Here is a 10,357-nt window from a genome sequence, read left to right as displayed (position 1 = left end):
CAGCCGAAAATAAAAAATAAATTAAAAATAAATAAATAAATTTATTTAAGAAAAAAGAAATCATGAGGTTTTTTTAGGATAAGGATTGCTGCAGCAAAACTAAAAATGAAGTTTCCCCTCTCCTGAGAACAAGGAAAATAAAGGGAACAGTGAGCAGGCTAGAGAAGAAACAACCTGGCCTGAAAGAGTTAATCCTAGTTTTATTTTAACTGTTACTAATCTGTAGTGTCTGTAGTTAGAATTGTCCTTCACAAAGCTAACCTGTCACCCCCAATCCTTTGTAATTTACATTCTGTACCTGGTATTTGCTCCCCCTGTAACCTCTTGTAGCAAATCACCCCTTGTTGTTTGCATTTCAGAAAGGAGATCGCAGACCGATAACCCAGAGACTAACGGACCCAATTACCGGGCTGCCGGACGCAATTACCGTGTTGCTTGACTCCAGCGGTGGCTGTTTTGAAATAATGCAAGAAGAATGCATGACCTTCACCATTTTGATCCTTGTCACTCACTTCGGATTGCGAACTCCCCTATAAGAATCCCTGTAATTCCCCAGGAAGGTTGGCGGGGTGGGGCACAGTTCTAGGGGCACTAGCCTACTGTCTTCCCTTTGCCTGGCAAAGAAAATTAAGCCTCGCTACTTCCTATCTTCCAAACCTCTGTCTCCATATTTTTATTTGGCATCGGTGCACAGGGAGCCAAGATTTTTGCAACAGTCTTGGGATTTAATCCTTGTAGAGGTAGATGGCAAGTGCCAATTTTTAGTTGGCGGGTTTACTGTTACCATTTTACTCTAGCCTTTGTGTAAAATTGAAAAGTCTGAAAAGAACCAATGTTTTAGAAGAAGCAGTGCCACTTGTAAACATCCTGCCACCTAACAGGACAGCCTGTTCTTCTCCACCCATGACTTGATAAGACAGGAAGCTCTCAACACACAGGCCTGGAGAAGGTGGATTTCACAAGTCACTGTGAGTTAAAACTGTTCTAGTGCAATGGAGCTACTAAATACATATGCTTGTTCTTAAGAAAAATTATAAAACTAACAAATCCTTTTCTCCAGATATAAAAAATAAAATCTATTAATCACTACTGTAATTTGATTCCAGAAAAATAGCCAACTGAAGCAAAAAAAAGCACAGGCTGCCTATAGCACAGTCTACAATGCAGGGCGGGGGCGGGGGCGGGGCCTCGGTCCACGCCCACCGCGCGGGCGGGGGAGAATTCTCAGAAATCTCGCGATTTTGAGGCTGTGGAGTAGCCTCCGAGGTCGCGTGGGCGGGGAGGCAGGGTAAGGGGCGGGGACAATGCGGGACGCTCCCCGGTGGGGCAGAGACAGCCTCCTTGTGGATGACGCAAAGGCGGGCCGCGCTGTGCTCAGAACTGTCGTGAAAGGGGGCGGGGCGCGCCGCGCTGGGGACTGACGTAGGTGGTGCGCGTCGCTTCGGCGGTGGCTGGCGGGGTGCGGGAGCCATGGAGCGGTACTCCGGCGCCTTGGAGGAGGCGGTGGACGGAGCCCGGCAGCAGGAGCGGCACTACCAGTTGCTGTCGGCGCTGCAGGGCCTGGTCAAGGAGCTGCCCAGGTGCGCGGCCTCGGGGCGCGGGGGGTGGGCGGGGCGCGCGGGCAGGCGGCTCTGCCCCGCCCCGCTCACCGCGCCCTCCTCCCGCAGCTCCTTCCAGCAGCGCCTGTCCTACACCACGCTCAGTGACCTGGCCCTGGCGCTCCTCGACGGCACCGTCTTCGAGATCGTGCAGGGGCTGCTGGACATCCAGCACCTCACCGAGAAGAGCCTGTACAACCAGCGCCTGCGGCTGCAGAACGAGCACCGAGGTGCGCGGGGGCGACGGGACGGCCCAGCTCCCCGCGCGGGAGCTCGGCCTGCCCGGGCAGTTCCGGTCTCTGCGGGCGGAGGCCTTCCGCGGATACCGTTCGAAAGAAGCCCTTGAAATTGACCGGATCGAGGGCGCGGGGCCTTTGATGACAAATGGGTCGAGTCGGTTTTACTTTGTCAGTTGCACAGTCATCTTTTCACAGGACATCCAGAAACTCCCTGCTCGCGCTCCCGCGTGCCCTCACTCCCCTTCCAGGCAGGATGGCCCGAGGCCTCTGTGCTTGGTCAGCCCACTGGCAGGTCTGGTGTTGGCGGTTGGCCGCCCGCAGTGATGCCCCGCAGTGTTGACAGCTCTGCAGTGCCCTTCAGTGTCAGTTCGCTCTCCACCGCGCATCACGTTCCCTTGCACTGAGCCCTGAGGCACCCTCCAGAACCCGAAAACTTTTCCACTTGAGCCACGCGTTTGGCCAAAGCCTTGGGAGCCTTGGCCCCTCCCAGGCATCCCTACTGGGAATGGGAGGGGCCTCCGGAGCCCCTTCCTGCGAGGTATGCTGGGCAGCTCTTCCCGCCCCCTCAGATTTCCCACCTTTCTTATTTTATTTTTCCCCAACTTTTTATTTACTTGAAAAAGGTTAAGTATTTAGAAAAGTTGGAAGTATGATATAATGAATACTTATACGTTCTCCAGCTACACTCCGTAACTGAAGTTTTGACAAAAGTTCTTTGTGTCCATAAGTATGTGCAACACCACAGGGCTTCACCAGGGGTCCTCAGCATTCCTCTAGACCAGGGTTTTCAACAGCAGCGCTGTTGGCGTTTGTGGCTGGACAGGTTTTCTTTTTTTCTTCTTTATTTATTTATTTTTGGCTGCATTGGGTCTTCGTTGCAGTGCGCGGGCTTCTCCTTCCGGTGGCTTCTCTTGTGGAGCGCGGGCTCTAGGCGCACGGGCTTCAGTAGTTGTGGCACGCGGGCTCAGTACTTGTGGCTCACAGGCTCTAGAGCACAGGCTCAGTAGTTGTGGTGCACGGGCTCCGCGGCATGCGGGATCTTCCCGGACCAGGGCTTGAACCCATGTCCCCTGCTTTGGCAGGTGGATTCTTTTTTTTTTTTTTTTTTTTTTTTTTGCGGTACGCGGGCCTCTCACTGTTGTGGTCTCTCCCGTTGCGGAGCACAGGCTCCGGACGCGCAGGCCCAGCGGCCACGGCTCACGGGCCCAGCCGCTCCGCGGCATATGGGATCCTCCCAGACCGGGGCACGAACCCGTATCCCCTGCATCGGCAGGCGGACTCTCAACCACTGCGCCACCAGGGAGGCCCTGGCAGGTGGATTCTTAACCACTGTGCCACCAGGGAAGTCCTTGGACAGGTCTTAATGGTTCTTTCCTGAATGTTTAAAAGCATCCTTGGCTTCTAACTACTAGATGATAGTGGCACCTTCCCCCAATAGTGACAGCCAGAAATGTCTCCAGACATGCCTGGGGGTCAGCCTTGGTCCAGTACTGAGAACCAGCGATCTAGAACAAGAACGCTCTCCTCTGTAACCACAATGGATAGAAATGAATCATTCTAGGGTGTGTTCTGACATTGAGTCCACGGTCACATACCGAAACTTGTCTCAAATTGTCTGTCCCTTTATAAGGATCCAGTGTGTGGTCATGCATTGCCATTGGTTACTTTGGTCTCGGCTTCTGAAACAGTTCCCAACATTTATTGTGGCGCTGACTTTTTGAAGAGTCCAGGGTATTCTGCCTCAGAACGTCCCCACTGTGGATCTGTTGGATTGCCTCCTCGTGTTGACATTTTACCTCTTTCTCCACTTTCTGTGTTTCCTGTAAACTGGACAGCATGACGATAAACACGTTAAGTGTTTGTGGCAAAAATTCCTCCTAGTGATGTGAGGTCCCTTTCCTGTGGGGGCAGATGATAGACATCTGCCCCAGGATTAGTGTGTTTCTATCAGGAATGGATGTTGGGATTTGTCAAATCTTTTTTCTGCATCTATTGAGATGATCAAGTGGCTTTTTGGTTACGATGGTGAATTACATTGTTTTTAAAATTCCTGGGATAAACCGCATTCCTGGGATAAACCTTACTCAGTCATGATGAACTATTCTTTTTTGTCTATGTTGGTTTGATTTGCTAAAATCTTAAGAATTTTTACTTCTATGCTAGTGATGGACATTGGCCTGTAGTTCTCTTGTAACATTTTTGTCTGGTTTGAGTATCAGGGAGATACTCGCTTCACAGGATGAGTTGGGAAGTGTTTTCTTTGGTTTTCCAGAAGAATTTGTGTATAATTGGTACTACTTCTTCCCTAAATGTTTGAGTGGTTGTCTTTGTACATGTTGTTTTTTTATAATTATATTTTATTTATTTATTTTTGGCTGCGTTGGGTCTTCATTGCTGGGCATGGGCTTTCTCTAGCTGCGGTGAGCTGGGGCTGCTCTTCGTTGTGGTTCGCAGTCTTCTCATTGTGGTGGCTTCTCTTGTTGTAGAGCACGGGCTCTAGGTGCACGAGTTTCAGTAGTTGTGGCACGAGGGCTCAGTAGTTGTGGCTCGTGGGCTCTAGAGCACAGGCTCAGTAGCTGTGGCACACGAGCTTCATTGCTTCGCGGCATGTGGGATCTTCCCAGAACAGGGATCAAACCTGTATCCCCTGCATTGGCAGGCAGATTCCTAACCACTGCGCCACCAGGGAGGTCCCTGTACACATTGTTATTGAGGAATGAGATGCGTACTCACAAATCCAAAGTACATAGCTGTTGCCTTTTAATGTTCAAATCATGCCACATTTGGCCAGTGGAAGAACAGTGGGCTGGCTCCTGTGTCCTTTTGATGTGTCCCCATCATTCTTGGAGCACTTCTTGCTTTCTGGTACAGGAAGGTGTTCAGGCTCATCTTTTCTTGTTCTTTCCCAGCCTCAGCCCCTCTTCTGACAACCTGCTTCCAGCTTCCCCACACCAGCAACCTTCCATCAGGATGGACCTTTCTCCTTTGCCACCGTAAAACTTTCCCACTCCTCCTGCCTTTGACTGGGTCTGTGCCAAATGCAGGCTGTCAGTAAGTAGTATTTGCTCTCGTTTTGGTGATTTTTGTTTATCTCCAGAGCTTAGTAGCTCAGGGAGCAAATCAAGAACTCAGAATAATTTTTTTAAAGGGGGAGGGGGCAGCAGGGGAACAAGCTGTGTCTCCATGGAGCCCTGGTTCCTTTTAGTGGGGAGTTTTGATAACTCTTCAGACACTTCGCTTCTTGTCCTTTGGAAGGTTTTGTGCTGTCAGCAGCGGGAAAGTGCCTGTGACTTTCTGCTTTTCCTTCCTCTGACTTAGCAGGTGGTGGTTGGCTGCCATTGCTTTCCTTGGTCATTGCAAAGGCCACGCCCCCGCCTGGGCAGTGGGTGCAGCTCTCTTTTTGCCTCTGGTTGCTCGCCCCGTGGAATCTGGAAGTTGACCTGAGATTTGTAGCCACGTTGATAAATGGGGTGAAGATGACATTTCCCTGCACTTATCTGTTTCCTTGCATCCTGCCTCCACACGTTGTAAATGTTAACTGGGGAGTGTCTTTCTCATCTCTTTGTTTATGGAAATGTCTTGAGGGTAGCCCTCAGCTTCAGACTCACTTAGTGTGATAAATGCCATAGTCGAGATGTGCACGCACTGCGAAGAAACAGGAGATTGGGGAACCTCAGGGGTCCTCCAGAGAAGGGCTGTAACGTGAGGTCTCTGCCGAGGGACCGAGTGGTGGGCTTGTGTCTTATAGCCGGGACCCCTCCTCACAAGGGAGATCTGGCCACTTGACACTTACTAGTCTAGGATTTTGGCTGCATAGTATTGAGTGTTCTGTTTTGTGATTGGTTTCTTTACATCCCATGTTACCTTTCTCTTCTGTCCAGTCCTGTACAATTAGTGGGGACTGTGGAAGCTTTGCTTGGTGGTCGTGGTGGCCCCTCTTGGAGCAACACAGACTCCCTGGCACATGGCCTCTGCTGGCTCATGCCATCTATTGAAAAATTAATCAATAGTCAATCTAGGGCCTCCCTGGTGGCGCAGTGGTTGAGAGTCCGCCTGCTGATGCAGGGGATACGGGTTCGTGCCCCGGTCTGGGAGGATCCCATATGCCGCGGAGCGGCTGGGCCCGTGAGCCATGGCCGCTGAGCCTGCGCATCCAGAGCCTGTGCTCCGCAACGGGAGAGGCCACAACAGTGAGAGGCCCGCGTACCGCAAAAAAAAAAAAAAAAAAAAAATAGTCAATCTAAGAAAGAAATGGAAAATTTTAGTCGATCCAACCTGAGGATTCTAACCTGGAGACAGTCTTTCCGAAAGCTCTGAGGACTGTTCCAAAGAGGTGAGGGGGGAGGCCAGTATATATGTGATTTTGGTGAAGGGGTACATGTAACCAAGCATGCAGCTTGGTAGAAGGTTACTGCTGTTCACGAGGAACAGACAGCTTAGTTAATGGTTTTAGTGCATTTCTAAGTATGAGAAGATGCAACAAACTGTATTCATAAAATTTTCTCCTGAAAATATTCAAGTGTCTGAGGGCCAGTTCTGCCAGTTTTCCCAGAGCACAAAGTGCCTCATCCCAACCTTCACCCTGAATTCCTTTCAGGTAGGTCAGTGACTGCAGTGGTTAATGACTTGATTCTTGTAGAACTGGGTGGTGGGCAACATTCTCTCTGTTACAGTCCCTTCTCTTTCAGTCTTTTTTTTTTTTTAATCAGTGTTACTTTATTCTTTTTTTAAAATTAATTAATTTATTTTTGGCTATGTTGGGTCTTCGTTTCTGTGTGAGGGCTTTCTCTAGTTGCGGCGAAAGAGTGGGGGCCACTCTTCATCGCGGTGCGAGGCCTCTCACTGTCGCGGCCTCTCTTGTTGCGGAGCACAAGCTCCAGACGCGCAGGCTCAGTAGTTGTGGCTTACGGGCCTAGTTGCTCTGCGGCATGTGGGATCTTCCCAGACCGGAGCTCGAACCCGTGTCCCCTGCATTGGCAGGCAGATTCTCAACCACTGCGCCACCAGGGAAGCCCCTCTTTCAGTCTTAATTTCGACCAAGGTTTGGGAGGCATTTCATGACCAATTTGTCCCACGGTGTTAGGAATGCTCATTCCCAGGTCAGGCGAGGATTTCCTTGATAGGCCACTCAATGTGCTGTTACCAGACTAGGCCCTGTTAACTAACAGTAGCCCAAGGCCTCTGGGCTGCCTGTCCTACTAGTCTGTTATTGCCCTGTTGTTGCTTCTTCCCACATCTAGAGCTACACTATTACGATCCCTGATCTTACAGAACTATACATTTGGTCAGTTGTTTCAGGTCTTCTAATCATCATTATCTTTATTGGAGGCTCAGCCACACATTTGGTCATGAAAGAAACAATAATCTCGTAAAATAGGCAGAAATATAGCTAGTGACATTAATAAGGTCATCAGTAAGTATTTAAGCTGAGAACTCCAGCCCAGTGTCTCCCCAGGTCGTCTGACCTGTCTGTTCTGCACCAATTGCTGTCTTTAAGGGAAATGATATAGTGGCCTTGTCCATAAAGTCCACCAAAGACGTCTGCACGTACAAGGCCAGTGGTGGGTCATCATGACCCCTTACAGGACTGAGAAAGGAATGTTACCTCCTAAGGAGTTACATGGCTGGCACCAGGAGAAAAATTGATCTTTGTGGTTGAGCAGGTATTTCTGCCATTGGGGAGTCCGGTTCATGCTTAATGCAGAGGCACAATGCACAGCGGAGGGGAGGGAGGAGGCTCAGATAGGCAGAAAAAAATTTTTGTTTAAATGTTGCTTGTCTTACCTTAAAATATGAATTTTATTTCATCCCATCCTTGGGCCCCCCAGGGTCTGTGCCCGCCATACTCCCTCTAGGAGCCGTGGATAGGGTACAGGGTGGCTCTGCACCCCTCATCACCACCAAGGGCAGCACTGAGGGGGAGTGACTGCCACACCCCAGGGCAGAGGCCACTCTCCTCGTCCTCCTTTCCCAGGCCTTTGCCTGGGTGGTCTTTTGGATGTCTCAGTGGATGTCCCTTGGATGATGGCAGGTCACGCTGGACTCCTGGCCTGTAGCCAGCATCTGAGCCTAGAAACCTCCAGACCGCAGTCTCCCCCCTCCATATCCCCAATTCTCTGAGCTCAGGCTGCAGCCCTGGCTCCACCCCCATACCACACGCTTGGCCTCACCCTTCTCTAGTGCCCTGGAGCCCTGTTGCTGGAGAAGGGCCGTACCCTGGGTGAGGGCCCACCTGAGTGGGCTGGGGGCTGGCTGTCCAGAGCTCCACCCAGCTCCCGGTGCAGGCCTCCCTCACGTCTACGCCTCTGCCCTGCTTCCCTGTGGTGGTGGGACAGCTGGAGCAGACCCCCTCCTTCTTACCTCTCTGCCACCTGCTGATGCCCCTTTGGTCTTGTCCCCTTCCAGTGCTCAGGCAGGCGCTGCGGCAGAAACACCAGGAAGCCCAGCAGGCCTGCCAGCCCCACAACCTGCCTGTGCTCCAGGCGGCCCAGCAGCGCGAGCTAGAGGTAGGGGTGTGGGCAGGGTGGGCACCACCTGGGCTCTGCTTAGAGGGCCGTAGAGGAGGGGCTCTGGGTCGTTTGGGAGCTGCTGGCCAGCCTGGGCCTCAGCCTGGGGTGGGCCGCGAAGGCTGCATGTGCCCACATGTGGCTCTTCACTGTTGGGGGTTGAGGTGTGCTTGGAGTGGGTGGAGACTGTGTGATCCCCCCACTCCCCTCCACCTGCTCCTCGAGACAGCAGCTCCTAATGGGCTGGGCCTGTACAGGGCAGGTGTGAGTGGGGGCCATTGTGCCCCATGGCCTTGGGGATGAGGGCAGTGGTGGGATGATGGAGCCAGCAAGTCCTGCTCCCAGGTTGCCTGGGAACAACACAGAGGCCCACCCATAACCAAGAAGCCACCAGTGGTGGGGTGCATATGGAGGCATGTGCAGGGTCCCTAGGTAGCCCCAAGCCAGGGTATGCAGGGAGGAGGTGCTGAGCCGGGCTTGGCCACAGCTCCAGTGGGGAGGAAACATATGCAAAGGCCCAGAAATGGTGGCCAGCTTGACAGTCAGCAGAGGTGGAGCCAGCATCTGGCCAGCTCATGGTGGTCCCGAGCTGTCAGGGCTGAGCGAGGCCTGGCACAGCAAAGGGAGCACACCTGACAGGAGGTGCTGGAGTAAGGGCATTTGGGACAGGTCACCTGAGCCCCTCTGCAGGGTTCTGTGTGGCTAAGGAGGGACGGACCTGGGTGCAGTACGGGCTTCATCCATAGTCTGGGAGCTGGATCCACTGGGAGGTGGGGAGGGGCCAGAGGAGGTGACAGGCCAGGAATGTGTGTGTGAGGCCCTGATGGGCAGGAGGCTGAGCCCCTGAGCTGCCTTCACCGCGGCAGGCGGTGGAGCACCGGATCCGTGAGGAGCAGCGGGCGATGGACCAGAAGATTGTCCTGGAGCTGGACCGGAAGGTGGCGGACCAGCAGAGCACACTGGAGAAGGCAGGGGTCGCCGGCTTCTATGTGACCACCAACCCACAGGTCAGTGGCACAGGCCTGCCCCGGCACAGCCCAGGGGATGTTGGTCCCCAAGGCTAGATTCCATATGGGGTTTTAGCTGGTCGCTGGGGAGCCCAGGCCCAGGGTGTGTGGGGACAGGGGACGTGGTGAGTTAGGGAGGCTCCAGGAAGGGTTTCTGCGTTGCGCTCAGCACGGAGGCTGGTCAGACTGCCTCCGCCACGGGAGGGTAAGCCATGTGGCTACAGGGCATTGCCCACCTTCCCCGGGTTCGCTGTGCCCTACAGGGCCTCGTGTGCAGTTCCCCTACATCCCTGCACACACCTCCATTTGTGCCGAGCCAGGGCAACTGCAGGCCTTGCCACAGGTGGAGTCCCAGCACCTGCCCCTTTCTGGCAGGCGGTAGCCAGGCTTCACTGGAAGTCAGCCCCATGGGCTCAAGCCTGGTGCTCTCCTGGTATCTGCCCTGGGTCCTTGGGTAAAGGAGGCTGCTTCCTGGGACCTTTGCCAGGGCTAAAGGGGACCTCACAGTGGCCCCTCTGCATCCCAGGAGCTGACGCTACAGATGAACCTACTGGAACTCATCCGGAAGCTGCAGCAGAGGGGCTGCCAGGTGGGGAAGGCAGCACTATGACCAGGCAGGGTTCCTGCCAGTGACCCGCGGCTGCCCATCTTGGCTGGGAAGACAGCCCTGTCCCACGGTCACCAAAGGCAGCAGAAAGCTGAGTGGCACTCATCTTCCTGAAGTCTGGCCACCACCCTCCCAGCTGCTTGCAGGAGGGGCACCCCATGAGGAGAAGCTAGGTGGACCTGGGCTGCGTCCGCCACCCACCTTCACCTGGGCTTTTTTGTCCAAAGCTAGGGTGGGAAGGTAAAGGGAAGAGTGGGCCCAGCCTTCCGGCTGTCTGCCCCAGGTTTCTGATGTGTTCTGCTCTCGGCCCCTCCCTTGGCAGGTGCAGCCCCCTAGTAGGAAAGGCTCATGAGCTGCATGTGACCCCGAGAAATAAAGACGCCTCAGCATGGCCTGCACG

General features: G+C 53.4%; 1 protein-coding gene across 1 annotated transcript; it reads left to right on the top strand.

Annotated features, from left to right (window-relative positions):
- The first annotated feature begins 1,465 nt into the window (after positions 1 to 1,465).
- Positions 1,466 to 10,355, top strand: LOC307062325 (protein DGCR6). Its single transcript, XM_079718010.1, has 5 exons — positions 1,466 to 1,580; positions 1,668 to 1,828; positions 8,243 to 8,343; positions 9,210 to 9,350; positions 9,877 to 10,355. Exons 1-5 carry the CDS (start codon positions 1,471 to 1,473, stop codon positions 9,958 to 9,960), a joined length of 597 nt encoding a protein of 198 aa, XP_079574136.1. The 5' UTR covers positions 1,466 to 1,470; the 3' UTR covers positions 9,961 to 10,355.
- The last annotated feature ends 2 nt before the right edge of the window (positions 10,356 to 10,357 follow it).

The sequence above is a fragment of the Hyperoodon ampullatus genome (assembly GCF_949752795.1).
Source record: "Hyperoodon ampullatus genome assembly, chromosome: 13".
Lineage (NCBI taxonomy): Eukaryota > Metazoa > Chordata > Mammalia > Artiodactyla > Ziphiidae > Hyperoodon > Hyperoodon ampullatus.
The sequence above is the reverse complement of the archived record's forward strand: the minus strand, read 5'-3'. Positions and strand labels throughout refer to the sequence as shown.

Coding starts and splice junctions, on each gene's coding strand:
- LOC307062325 (XM_079718010.1), top strand. CDS start 1,471: ATGGAGCGGTACTCCGGCGCCTTGGAGGAGGCGGTGGACGGAGCCCGG. Junction 1,829..8,242: donor GCTGCAGAACGAGCACCGAG/GTGCGCGGGGGC, acceptor GTCCCCTTCCAG/TGCTCAGGCAGGCGCTGCGG. Junction 9,351..9,876: donor ATGTGACCACCAACCCACAG/GTCAGTGGCACA, acceptor TCTGCATCCCAG/GAGCTGACGCTACAGATGAA.